The sequence below is a fragment of the Eurypyga helias genome, unplaced genomic scaffold, assembly GCF_000690775.1.
Source record: "Eurypyga helias isolate BGI_N326 unplaced genomic scaffold, ASM69077v1 scaffold12286, whole genome shotgun sequence".
In the NCBI taxonomy this organism is placed as follows: domain Eukaryota; kingdom Metazoa; phylum Chordata; class Aves; order Eurypygiformes; family Eurypygidae; genus Eurypyga; species Eurypyga helias.
In genome coordinates, this window is record NW_010254727.1 from 76,606 (window position 1) to 90,647 (window position 14,042).

At 39.2% G+C, this 14,042-nt stretch overlaps 1 protein-coding gene across 1 annotated transcript in view; it reads left to right on the top strand.

Moving 5' to 3' along the window:
* Window positions 1-13,361, top strand: part of SLC4A10 (solute carrier family 4, sodium bicarbonate transporter, member 10) — a gene marked incomplete at its 5' end in the record, with an annotated part of 80,610 nt that extends 67,249 nt beyond the window's left edge. The window contains 6 exons of the mRNA XM_010153115.1: window positions 517-585; window positions 2,912-3,085; window positions 3,740-3,862; window positions 7,189-7,256; window positions 8,877-8,993; window positions 13,295-13,361. Of these exons, the coding sequence (XP_010151417.1) occupies window positions 517-585; window positions 2,912-3,085; window positions 3,740-3,862; window positions 7,189-7,256; window positions 8,877-8,993; window positions 13,295-13,361 (618 nt within the window). The remainder of the gene's footprint in view (window positions 1-516; window positions 586-2,911; window positions 3,086-3,739; window positions 3,863-7,188; window positions 7,257-8,876; window positions 8,994-13,294) is intronic.
* Between the last annotated feature and the right edge of the window lie 681 nt (window positions 13,362-14,042).

Below are 14,042 nucleotides of genomic sequence, written 5' to 3' on the forward strand. Positions count from 1 at the left end.
TATTTATGGAAATAGGCCTTTACCTACACACTGTACAGTGAGAGCCTGAATATTAAAGATAGTCTTTTACAGAATCATTTCATAAAAATCATTCACCCATTTTTAAATGTTTACAGCACAGAACATTTCCTTTAGCAGTAGGAAGTATTAGAAAATTTTCGAAGGATTATAGCTTTACTATTCAGATGCTGTGCTGAGTGGTCCTTTAAGTAAAGAATTCAAGTATGTATCAACCACTTTATTCAATATTGATAAAATTAACAGAACTATACAAAAAAGTACAGTGTAATAAATGGCTGTGACAGGAAATAAAACTACAGAGCCAGATTCTTCTTTTGCTTTGTACTCGAGAAACATTATTAATTTGTAATTGAGTGACTCTGAATTTACAACTTGTCTGATTAATGCAGGCATATGGCACTTTGAATTTCAACTGTTTAGAATGTCTTTCTAGAAGCATTTAAAATTGCTAAATGGTATTTAATATGCTCTTCCCTTTCTCTGCTTGTTGTGCAGTTTATTCCTATGCCAGTACTTTACGGAGTATTTCTTTACATGGGTGCTTCATCTCTAAAGGGAATTCAGGTAAAATGGATTTATCGAGTATGTTACTGATGATGCTTTCTACAAAACATGTAGCTACTCTTATTATTTTATTATTTTTTGTGTATAATCTTAAAGGAATGTTGCCAACCTTAAATTCTTGAAAGTGACTCACTTAGTAAGGAAAATGGATTCTCTCTGAATAGCGTATTCCCTTTAGGTAATGTGCTCCAATTTTTTATTTTTTAGGTGCTGATTTTTCTGTTCTCCCTTGTTATCAAGGGAATTTTGGCTAAGCCTAAAAACCAACTAGCAATTGTCAGGATCTCTTCCCTCTCCCCTGCCTCCCTGTTCATTTGTTTGCCTGCTGCCTTTTCGGCTTCCGTGTTTGCACCTTTGTAGGGGTAGGCTTACTCTTGAACCTTGCCTATATGAGGTGTTTGGCTAACTTTCTCTAAAACTAACACAGGTGTGAAGGTATTTCCTGTGCAAATAAATGCCCCAGGCAGGGAAGTGGAACTGCTGCAAGTCCCATGCTACTTAATTTCTGGCCTCAGGGACAAAGGGCAAGTCTAGTGAAAGGGCAGCATTCCTGCAGTGGCCTTAAGGAGGAGGGCCTGGCAGCAGGCAGGCACTTCAGCATTCGGGATAGGGTTGGGAATGGTGTCCTGTGTTCCGTTTCTCCTGGTTGGCTGCAGCGTTAAATGGCACTGGCACGGTGTCAAATCTTTTCGCCCACCTGACAAACACTCAAATTTTCAACTGTGCCTTTGTTTGCTGTTGAAAGTTGAGGTATTGATACACCTTCTAAGACAGCTGGGAAAGAACAGTCATATGACAAAACCATGAATTATTCTGTGCAAAAGGTTGTCAAATCCAAACAACACTGCAAATGCCTGATTGTTTGTTTCATTATATTTAAATTTTTGATCGTGAGTTAAAAATGTCTTGCTTTTTTTTAACCTCTCTCTAGGCAAAGCTGGCAACTTACCTTGTTTTTTGACTGGTGTTTTCTATTTAGAGACTCTTCTTTTATAACTTTGCCTGGCTTCTAACCATTTGGGTTGATATTCAAAGTGAAGTTTGGCTTTACTTAGGTTTAGATAATTTCAACTTAATACGGTTCAACTCTTTCTCAGAACAAGGGTATGAGAAGGTACAGTATTGAGGAGTGTTTTTAAGGCATGCTAAAATCTGCCTATCTTTACTTGGAAAAGTGATAGCATCCTCTCCGTTTCTCCCTCCCCCATACTGGGACAAGGAATTGAGATTTGATAAGATGGCTTTTGTGGGAGGATGTGCTTTTTGCTGTTTCTGTGAAAAAGAAATCTGCTCATATCTGGCCAAATTATAAGCCTTTAAAACATGCAGTTTGTACATGCTCAGTAAAAATTCCTGAAACTTGAATTCCTGAAGACTCTCTGAATATAGCATGGCTCATCCCTGCAAGGAGAAATGGTGATATCACCATCATCACTCTGCCATGGCAACTGACACAGAATCTCGGGTCAGTATGGAGCCAAACAGGTCTGAAAAACACGAACCTCTCATGTGCATTCCTTAACGGCATGGCAGTTGCCTTTCTGGCTGGCTTTTTGGGTTTTTGTTCCTGGTTTTGTGAAGAAACTGCAGTAGTGAAAACACCCTGGGATAAAGTGTATGGTGAAGTGAACTCAGATGAGGGAGTTTTATCCACAGGAGATAAAAGATGGAAAAGATCCTTCCATGATCAGTGCTTTTGTGTGCTGAAGGAAGCAGAGCTCGGCTGTTAAAAGTCAGAAGTTCAGAATGTCTTGGAAGGGCAGTGTAATAGTGCGTGTGCCCAACAGCTTCCATTCACAGTTGATTCACGTCATCTTTGCTTTGCCTAACTTGGAGTTCTTGACTTGAACAGTACTTAGCAGTACTGTTTTAAAGTAACTGGGTTTTTTTGTGTGTAACCTACTGTGCTGTTACGAGCAGGATGTTTTCTGGAGTATCACTATACAGAATGTATTCAGTGAAACCCAGTATCTCTGCACATCTGCAATAGAAATACCTAGGGAGACACGTGTATTAAAATTGGGAGGAACTTAAGAAGTATGACTAAATAATTAAACTTTGCTTAAATAATAACTTTGCTCATTGTTACTCTGGTGGCTTTACCAGAGAGATGAGTCCCTTACCTTCTGTTGGACCAATATCGATCCACGGCTCACAGCTGTAACTGAGGGAGGCTTTTTCTGTGCTCCTGATATTCTGCGCAGTTTTTGCCTTTAGAGTAACAAGCCAGATTCTTAAGATATTCAGGATCTCTTAGGCAGTGTGTGAATGTCGGCATGATCCTACAATTCATTTTAATGCAAACTTTTAAAAATTTCTCTTTCAGCTTTTTGACAGGATAAAGTTATTCTGGATGCCTGCAAAGCATCAGCCAGATTTTATTTATCTGAGGCATGTTCCTCTTAGAAAGGTCCATCTCTTCACTGTAATTCAGCTGAGCTGTCTTGTGCTTCTGTGGATTATAAAGGTTTCAAGAGCTGCTATTGTCTTTCCTATGATGGTATGAAATACTTTTTATTTCTGCTAAAAATACCTTTTCTCTTGTGGTTAATTATTATTGAAGAAAAAAATTCCTTGTGCATAGGTAATGGCAATATTGCTTTGATTCAGTGTTTGAGGACAATTCATGCTGCATTAAGTAAGGAAAAATTCTACGTGTAACTTTCTAGTTTGAGTCTAGGTTGCAGTCTGTTTATACATGTGGATAGCCCAACTGTGTGTTCTCTGAGGGAAAATTCTTCTCTTAAAAAAAAAACTCAACAAAATGTATTTGATTTTTTTTTATTTAAGGAGTGGTGCTTAATCATTTTACAGAAAGAACATTCACTCATTAACGAAGATTGTTCATTGCACTGAGGAACTTTACTGATAGTTCTGTGTCTTGCTGGAAATAAAAGAATAATCCATTGTGCTGCTGAAGTGATTTCTCTCTGATATTTCACTAATGGAAAAGTTACCAACTGACCTCAGTGATCGTTAAATGCTTCCAGCCAGGCCTCATCCGAACAAAGGAAGACCGGCTGTTGGCCTGTCCAAATTGAAGGATAAAATGCTGGCTGTAAACTGTGGGCAGTTTTGAAAGTATTCCTCTACAGGCATGTTTGTCAGTTTGACTTGGTTAATTTCCTAATGCTTTGAATTAACAACATCACAGGTCCTAGCATTGGTGTTTGTCCGAAAACTCATGGATTTCTTCTTCACCAAGCGGGAGCTTAGCTGGTTAGATGATTTGATGCCGGAGAGCAAGAAAAAGAAACTGGAAGATGCTGAGAAAGAGGTGGGTCATTGTTTCAGTTTTTTTGGTGTGTAGCACTTTATGAATTTCTCCCTCAGACTCGAAAATTCTGTAATTAAGGCATATTCCATGCAACAGGCAGATTTGTTAACAGCATACAAACTGTGGTATTTTCATATTTTACCTTTTAAGGTTACATATCTAGTAGGCTTATGTCTATTTGATGTAGATCCTTATGCTGCCATAATGTCATGTAACGCATCTACAGCATTCCTGGGATTGCTCCTGGTTGCATCCGTGTGCAGGGATGGACTGTGTCTGTAGGAAAGCTCTCGGATGCTTGGGGCAATTTGCTGCTGCGTTGGGACTGCTCTTGTCCCCGCTAGAGATGCGGAGGAGAGCACTGCAGAACGCAAGGGGCGTGGCAAGTCCTATCTGCACCTGAGCCATACACAGCTCACACGCCACCACCCTGAGCCCTCCCCGCTCAGCAGTGTCACAACTACGCAGTATCCCTACTACATGCTGGACCAGCATTTTTCCAGCTACTGCAGAAACAATTTACTTCTATTTTCTAATGAAAGGTCAGTGACAGTGCTTAATCCTGTTCACCAAATCCTCAGACTTCTAGTTACCGCCTGCGGCACTACCACCCAGTTGACTGTTTCACATCTGGAGTCCTCGTCTCCTTTCAGAGAACATGCATTTCGAATCGTTTCTTATAAACCTGATACAGGACAGGTTTGCACACATTTCCACTCAGAACGTTCCCATATTTCTACAGTGAAACACGTATCTTCACAATTACAGATTTCTAACCAGTTTTGCATCTACTCGATAGCATTTTCACCGAGCTGCTGCTTGTTTGAATATCCTTTAAAACTGTGGGAATATAAAGTAACATTATGTGTGAGGGACAGAAGTCTTGTCCTTTGATCAGGTGGCTGATACCAGGGACAATGTCAGCTGTGAGCGATCACTACTGGGCCCAAACAAATGAGGGCTGAGTCTTGATGGAGAGACACTGACTGTAGGAGCAGGAGGTAGAATATGTCGGTGCCAGGTTATTTTAAATGGTAGAGTCGTGTTTCCGGCACCAGCACTTTGAACGGTGGCATGGTGTGAGGCAGCGGGCGGCGAAGGTGTAGACAATGCCACGTGGTCTTGGCAGGCTGTGATCACTTCTAGGCAGGAGTGCTCTGGGGATAGTTGTGCATGTGACTTCTGAGCTCTGAAGGCCTCTGCAAAAGCCCGGGACCCGTGAGACATAACTTTTTGGTGGTACAAGGGTACTGCAAAAACTAGACATGAATGGATAAATCAGTTGTTTATCCTGGGGGATGCCCTGAGATGTGATTCCCACTGGTAAGTCTATTTGCAGAAATAGGACATGAGCTAATAATTTGAAGATGTAACTATGAAAACTAGATTTCTGTGCCTTTTAGGATTCTTCTGTGACCTTTGACAACTCACTGCTTTATCTGTAACCTGGAGGACTGTAACTTTCCTTTCTTTGACACATTCAACATACTTTCATAGAATCCACTTTGGGGAAAAGGTTCTACCTAGGTGATAAAGATCATGATGATTATTTACTATTTAGTATGTTTCTGTAAAACTGCGAGGCTGAAATTAAAATACGTTGAGTCATTGTTTTCCCCCTTGAATCGAAGCAGACTGAGAGTTGTTTCATCAGAGTTATCTGTTGTCACCCTAATTCAGAGTAACCAAAAGTAACCAAGGTAGCATTCTCCTTGTGGGTCTGGTTATTGGAATGAATGCTTTATTATCCTTATGTTTTGGTTATATGTCACTTTCCTTCCCTTGCTTGATAGGATGGCATCAGAAAACAAAACTGGGAAAATCTACTGGTGTTACTTTATTTCATTCACTGTCTATTTTGAGAGGTTATTTTTACATATTTTGGCATTTCTAAATATTTGGAGCTATTATTAAAACTGTTCAACTGTCAAAAACTTATGAAGCTGTGAAGCCTGGAAATGACAAAATTAACTGGTAATAAAACTTCTGACATGTAGCCGCAGGAATTAATTGGAGAGTTGCTATCACACGGCTTTCAAAAATAGAAGTATTCTACCCACAAGAATATTCAGAAATACAGTTGACAGGATCTGAAACTTATTTGATTGGATCCTAATTTCATCACTTAAGTTGTTTTTATATTTTTAGGCCATGTTTTTCCAAGGCTTTGTACATTTATAGTGGATATTATATATGCCTTCCTCTCACAGACCTCCTTTGGAAGCCACTTTGATGTTAAATCAATTAAGTCTTTCTGAGACAGGAATGAACAAAGGGACTTCTCCCTTTTGGAGAAAGATGTTGTGAGTTTTAAAATAGTTGTAATAGCAAAACATTGAAGAAAAATTTCTGTGCATAGAGGACGTAATTTGTACTATTTTGGAAAATTGAACTGCCTCTTCCAGCTAATACCAGCTTATCAGTGTGTGTGGTGCATGTGGGGGGTTGGGTGACCTGCCATCTGCCAGAAAATTCTTTCTGGGAGAGCCAACTCACACTTTCAAACAGGAACCAGGGTAAACTGTTACAAAGCCATCTAAACAAGGGAAGAAAGAGGTGGCGGTCTCTGGGTGTCTGATGCGTTCATACACACACAGTGCAACAGTTCAGGGCAGGATTTGATGGTTCCATTCCGGTGAAGACACATTAACTTCTTGCCTGTGGTTTTCCTGACCTAACAGGGGTGTCAGCCTTGAGAATCCTCCCACGGAGTCTTGAGCTGACATTTGACAGGGGCTTGTTTTCCTTTGCTCTTGCAGGCAGGACATGGTGCTTGGGGGGTATTCGGTTTTTTTTGTTCCCTCCCCCTAAGATATATTTTCTAAATTTGTAAATATTTGTCAAAAATATTTTTGGTAGATAGGTCTCCTAGTTCTTTTCACTTCCTGTTACTCACAGAAGTTTTTTCCCCCTGTTCAAGTGAAAACTAATTTTGATGTCTTGTTTCACTACCTTTCATTACAAAAAAACTTTATCAGTATTAAAACTGTGTGTGCAAACTTTAATTTGGCTTCCCTAATTTTTGCATGTTAACGTTGCAAAGTATGTATCCTGTTTGGCATGATATTTAAAATTCACCATACAGTTGCTCACTCTGTTACTAATTTTTCTCTTTATTGTTACAAAAGTCTCTCCTCTATTTGGCATTGAAAAATAGCATTAAGTGAAAATACAGGGTTGTAAATGTCAAATACTTAAATTAAGAGCTGAAAAGTATCTTGCTTTAAGAACTTCAAATAAATACAAAGGGAAAAATGATTGAAGTCTACAAATTTCACTTCTCACATCATCATATCCTGTCTCACGTCTAAATTCCTTCCTTCTAGGAAGAGCAAAGTATGTTAGCAATGGAAGAGGAAGGGACTGTTCAGTTACCACTAGAAGGACATTACAGGTAAAATATACCTTTCCTCTCTTAGGTGAGTTGCAATTAAACAAATGAAATAAACATGCCGCAGTATTTACTCTTAATGCTTACTGAATGTCAGGAGGATGTTTGTTTGGTAGTAGAGTACACATAGGTGAACTGTACTGCAGCATTGGACAAGCTCAGTCTTTTCTAGTCTTCCCACACGATCTGACAGTCCCTAGAAGGAAGGACACACTAGATGAAGTTTTCCCTTGGGCAGTTCTGCAGGATCAGGCCATTCATAATGAACCTCAGCTTCTGACATGCACAGTGTGAAGGGAAGATGTAGAGCAGGTAAAACCCCTCACCCCGAGGCCAGCAGGTTTGAACACACCCCAGAAAAAGTAGGTTCTTACAGTATTACATTTTGAAACATTCTAGTTAAGATCCTATCTGAATGAGATCAGAAGCAAATCAAGAGCTGTCCAGGGTAGATGAGGCATCATGCAGGGCTGACACAACTTAAAAAGCATGAAAACCTGTTACAGATACAGATAATAATACATGTGGCCAGCCCATAAGGGCTTATGCTCACGTTCAGTTTTCAGAAAGTTTTTTATGAAGATGTGAACTATCTGGTGACAGTAACCTCTGCATTAATGCGTGTTCATAGCAACACTGCCTCAGAGTGGCCTCCTCTCTTACCCTTTAACACGGAGTCACCCTGTTGTCTCTAAGGCAACTAACTAACTGTCTCTCTGAAAAATCCCAGCCTATTTCTTATTTTCGATGCATCACACTTCAAATGGTCTGCTTTTTCCTTCTTTTGTCCGTATCTTTTGTTCTATTTTGTATTAGCAACACTTAGCTGAATGATCTTGAGGTGTGATCTGCACTGATCAATAGTGTGTTTGCTTAGGTAGGGTTGTCTGGACAATACCTGACTTTCTGTACTGTAAGGGTAAGAATCCACCAGCTAAAAAGAAGAGTCAAGACACTGGTTGATAACCACTCTGAAAACAAGTTTACTGAGGGCTTACTGAATGTCAGGCACAGTGTAAACCATGAAGTCAGGAATAAAACACATTCAGGCCCTTAGAACATTTCAGACTTAATTTTTCTTTGGAGCAGTCCAGGTAAAGCTAAGGGCATAATGGCTACAAAGTGCTGCTTAAAGCTATTGATTAGCTTGCTTAATTGGGACATTTTTATTATCTCTCTTAACTTTTAGACTTTGTTGAGGTTTTTGATTGCTTTTAAAATTGTTTTACAAGCAGGTGGAGTTTCAGAGCTAAGTACTCTGAGGACTGTTAGGAATTCTTATGAGTCTTGTTTAATCCAACTATGCCACTTGACATGCTGGGAGATCTTGGGCAATATTTAATGTCACAGTTCCTTGGTTTTTCTCTGTTAGTTGGAAGTGAAACTATATTTTGTTGATGTTACTGTGAGCAGTTGCTGTTGGAGGAGGAAAATGCTAAGCCGGGACGTTTTAAGAGAATACTTAAGTCACTGTTCAGGATTTTTGAAATTTAACATGATTTCTTAATTTACTTTGCACTTACTGTCATCACAATCAGTTTTTGTGGACTTTTGTAGAGTTAGTAAGTAACAAAGACTAATTGCTCATTGTTTCATTGTGTATTTGCTTTTATTCTTGCCTAGAGATGACCCATCTGTGATAAACATTTCTGATGAAATGGCAAAAACCGCTGTGTGGAAGACATTGTTGATATCCTCGGAGAATGCAAAAGATAAGGAGTCAAGCTTTCCTTCTAAAAGGTTTTAATTTTTTTACTACATTATATATTGACATCAAACCAATATAGAATATTTTGCCTAGGCACTAGAAAGATTTCTAGCATCTTGCAGTTCCATTTCTTGAGGTTTCCTGTTATTTATGTCCAGTCATGATACTCTGAGCTCAAAATGCAACTTCACTATGTACATTTATCAAAGAAAAAAAATCCGGAATACTTGCATGCCACAGTGGAAAATGAGGTTGAGCATGTCTGATGCTTGTGTAATGAACCACCAACCTACACCTGGATTATTGCACAACAGCTGTTGGGTTTGTTCTGCTTGCTTTTGTTCTTTCCTCTTGAAAAGGAGTGCTCATCACTGCCCTGGAAATATCTGTATGAAGAGCCCAGCAATCTGCTAATATTTGGAGTGAAAACCACTTTAAGATTGAACCGCTTCCTTTCACTTTTCTGTCTACTTCACTTGTACTCAAAACAGTTAAATACTACTTAGTCCAGACAAGTGTAAAATGAAGAGATGATGTTTTATCTGTGCTACAGAGTTATTATTTTCTTATTCCCTTATGAAATACAAGCACAGTGTGACTGTAAAAGAGATTTTTCCTCTGTTTCCGTAACTTCTAAATTTAACTATTTTCTACTTAATTGTTTTATATCACATTTTTGACATAAGCTCCCCTTCCTAATCACTCTAGAAGCTGATTCCCCAAAGGTAAGAGCCTGTCCCCCAAGCTTTTCCTTTGTTGCATCTTCCAATACAAAGTGGTGTCACCTGGGAACTCAAATAACTTGACTTTGTGTAATTTTTGGGGAGACAGAATAGAAAGAAATTTCAAAAAAGAATGTAAAATGTCTTCATCAAAGCCCTTAATATTAAAATCTGAAATTTATTTTGTATTAAAAATAGAAACTGTATATGTAGTGTATTTAAATATTGAATTTATTTCTAGGGTTTTTTCCCATTAATTCTACATTTTTAAAATATAAAATTCTGCCCAGTTCCAAATCTAGTTTTCAAAACAAGCTCCATGGTTGAAACAGCTGGTCATTGTCTGCAGTGAGAGAAAAAAATTCGTAGTGAAATAGATTTTTTTGTCACCCCAAGATGGCATGCTGCCTTTCAGCGTCGTCCCTTTCCCCAAACAGGACAAACCAGATGAGTAGCTGATGACCAGGGAGTCTTAATTTCAGACTGCCATGGAGCACCCCACTGATGTGACCAGTGATGCTATTTCAGTGTCAGTTCAAACAGCAGTGTCCTAATTTCCCTTCCACCCTGTCACAGGGAAATCAGTGTGGGGCATGGGAGGAGGATGTACAGTAGGGTTTTCTTCCCTTATGTGCCCCCGCTGTCCAGGCAGTGAAAGCCTGGAGAAAGAGAAGAAACCCACATGGTAGAGCCACAGAATACAAAGTAGTTGTAATTTTTCTGGTGGGTGTTTCTTTGATTGTACAGCAGATTAGCTAAACATGTACTGTTTTTACCTGAAATATTCAAAGATCGTTTGAGCAAAGAGCAGCCACATGGACTGTGGCTCAGACAACATTGTAAAAGATTATTTGGCCTTTGCACTGAAGTAAAATAGAAATTCATTTTCTAGTGAACTCATTTCTAATCTCTCCTTGTATCTGCTCATGAAAGCAAAGACTCAGGTCAAAAGGAATTAAGGGATCAGAGGTTTTACGGGTATGAGTGTCCTGTTGTAAAGGAGCAACCTCTTAAAGGATCTGAAATCCTGCTTTTTCGTGTGCTCTATCTTGTCTCAGATTACCAGGCAGAGGTAGAATCAAAGAACTTTAAACTTGGAAGGCTTGCTTTCTGATAAGCAAAACCATAGACAACATCGATCTTAGATCTGTTAGAGCTAAAGAACCATTCTACTCCTAAATGCATGTATAATGAAGATGTAATTCAGTGCTAGGTGGCTACTGAGCTGTAAGCAAGCCTGTAATGGTGGCAGTCCTAAGGATAATGTTTGCAAATGGTCAAGATCACCAGTACCACATAACACAGTTCCCTTCAGCAAAGTGTATCTTACCATAGGGGAAAAAATCACTTTGTTTTGAAATTGATTTTACTGATACCTTTTGAAGTTCAACTACACAGGTGTTTAGTACTCCTTATCCTGTTGTCATGTCTACTTTCTTATACTTACAAACCAAAATATTATTAAATGGGGTAATTAAATTATGATACCATACTCCGATTCCATGTAAGGCCTCTTATGTAAGGCCCTGCTCGGTTAATGATGTAGGGTTATATCTGGAATACACAAAATCTGGAAGTTCTTCGTACTAATCGAAGACTGAGTTGACGGCCAATGAAAGACTGGCCAATTCTCAACTAAGCTCATCTCCAAAGAAAGGTTTTAAGCAGGAAGGGTTTATACAGCTTCTCAGCCTGAGGCGTGGATAGTATCTGTCATAAGCTCTGCCCTGCCCCTGGCTCTGTGAGGTAGTACAGTGTGTGACAGTTCTTAGACCCCTGACTCGTAACAGTATTTAAGTGTCTAAGGAGGGGACTTTAAATGAGATTTACTTAGTCAGCTGTTGCCAAACCATACAGGCACCTAAGCATCACCATTTTCCAACCCTAATTTTTCATTATTAAAATTGCTACAGACCTAGAGGTCTGCTTTTGAGCCTGTCTTGGTTGAACTGAACACTGAGGCACTGATCTGAAACACAGCCCTGAAGATATGCAAATCCTGCATCCCAAACCTTCCTCTCAGGCTTAACTGCTCCCTTGGTAGGGAGGAAGAGAGCTCCAAGTCCCTTACGGATCCAGCAGTTATGTGTTTTACTGATAAAAGACTGGACTTGTCCCTTTTTTTTTTTTCTCCCCCCCAAATTTCTCAAGGCATTAAAGCCCATATCTGCAGGAGATGCTCAAAGATGTGAATACTAAATAGAAGGAAGACTTTCACAGAGGCACCTAAAACGTGGGAATATTATACACTGTAAGGCAAACACCACATCCTCAGTGTTTGCTTTTACTAAGCACAGGTAACTCTCTGCCTCCTGTACTGCTGCACTTTAAATTCACCCCCCAGGAATTTGTTTGCATAGCCTTTGTGTGCAGGAAGTGTAACATACCCAATTCTATCACTGTTCTACAGAAGGTGACAGATTTGGCAGTTGAAGTGGCAGAAGTTGGTATTCTTTAGCTATTTCCATTAACACCTCTGGAAGCTGCCATAGGCATAGAAGTAAGCTTTGGCTGAACTGAATTGTATACTTAAAGCAATTTTTATGTGAAGAAAAATGTCAAGAGGATTGTAAAATTGTGCATGAATCACCTTAAGAATTTGAGAATTGATCTTGCTTTCTTTAAGCCTTGTGTAACTCGGCCTATTTCTCATTCATTCTAGTTAAAGAATTATTCCCATGAAACCTGGTAGGTTATGTGCTTGCTACAGGTTTGTTCTCAGAACCATCTTTTTTTTTTAGAACCCTGCCACTCTTTGTTGAAGGCTTGATTTGCCTGTGTTGTGGAAGCCTCTTTGCATTTTTGTAGTGTGACTGAAACTCATTGCAAGAACATGACTTTGTATTTATTTATGCTGTTGTAAATTAGGGCCCTCCACAAAAAATCATCTGCTCTGCACATATATTGCTGTCTGTAAGCAAATCAGCAGCGTTTTAACTGGAAAAAAGCAGAATCCAAATTTGAACTCTGCTTCAGAGTTCTTAGTGATACGGCTTTTGTATGACCGTTCAGGCTTTTATACAAAACCCCGTTATTTCCTTACAATGCATACGTGAGGAAGTATGTATTAAGCGCCAAATGGGGAATATTGTCACTCCCTACTGCCGCAGCCGCCTCCTGCTCTCCCCAGTCAAGACTGAAAGCCAAATATTAAAGCTGGAAATTGGCTTGTGCTGCTGTAGTTCGGGAACATTCCTCCCAAACGTACAGCGAGGAACAGCATACAGTTCAAAGACAAGAAACACACACAGTGACCTCCGGTTGGTGCCGTTTAAGCAAATGCCAGTATTGTCTGAGAGCTGTACCACTGCCACTATTTAATCAATTAACAGCTGTATATGCACCCCCGCCCACCCCCCAAAAACCAGGTGGCTATCTTTGCTTGCATGCTGGCTGACTTGTCTGTCTGTACATCGTCAGTTCTCTACCTACTCGTCACTAAAACGCTGGCTGATGTCTTCTGCACCGTTCGGCACAGAAGCTTTCACTTGCTTCCCAGTTTGTGCTATGCAGCATGAAAATTAAAGTATCAGTGCAGTGTTGGTTTTCAGGTAGATCATTAATGTATGTGATAGTGCTGCTGTAACTTTTTTTTTCCCTTCTTTTCCTAGTGCTGAAATCAGAAAAGAGAAGAAAGCTGACTCAGGGAAAGGTGTTGACCGGGAGACTTGTCTATGACTTGTTCTTCTGTTAATTTTTTTACAAATGAATGAAAGGAGTGCCACAACCACTAAATATAAATGGTTTGACCTTGTAACTTTTGTCTTTCATCTCAAACTAGCACAGGTAATGTAGTGCAATATTTGTCTCATTTCACCTTGTCTAAATGTCTACATTGTACAGTATCTGTGTCAAAGTCTGCAGTAGCCAATGCAAAAAATCTTCATGATGTTCTTTGCTGATATTGCCCATTTATCAGTATTTGTATCATAAATATAATAAGCAAAGTTTCTTTTAAATTCAACTTTCCTGTTAATAGGTTTGTACTGTATTTTGCTACTTTTTCTGTGTGAGAATACTTAATAATCTTCATTCAAGATGAACTTGAAAATACTTGTTCCAAATTTTTTTTTTTAAAATCACCTAACTTGAGTAAATGATTGCAGGAGACCCAAACCGACAAGCAAACATTATACAAGTTTTTAAAGTAACAACTGATCTGACCCTGTGAACAAACTAACAAGGATAATCCTTTCCTCCTCAAGCTGTCCTTTTGAAGTCATGGATTACTCTTGCAATGAGGATTGCAGGGTCAGATTCTGTGTTTGTGAAGTTTTCCTTGGTTTAATACGGTGTATTTAATATTCAGATTTGTATGTAACTGGAATATAGTCATATATATATAAAATATATATATAT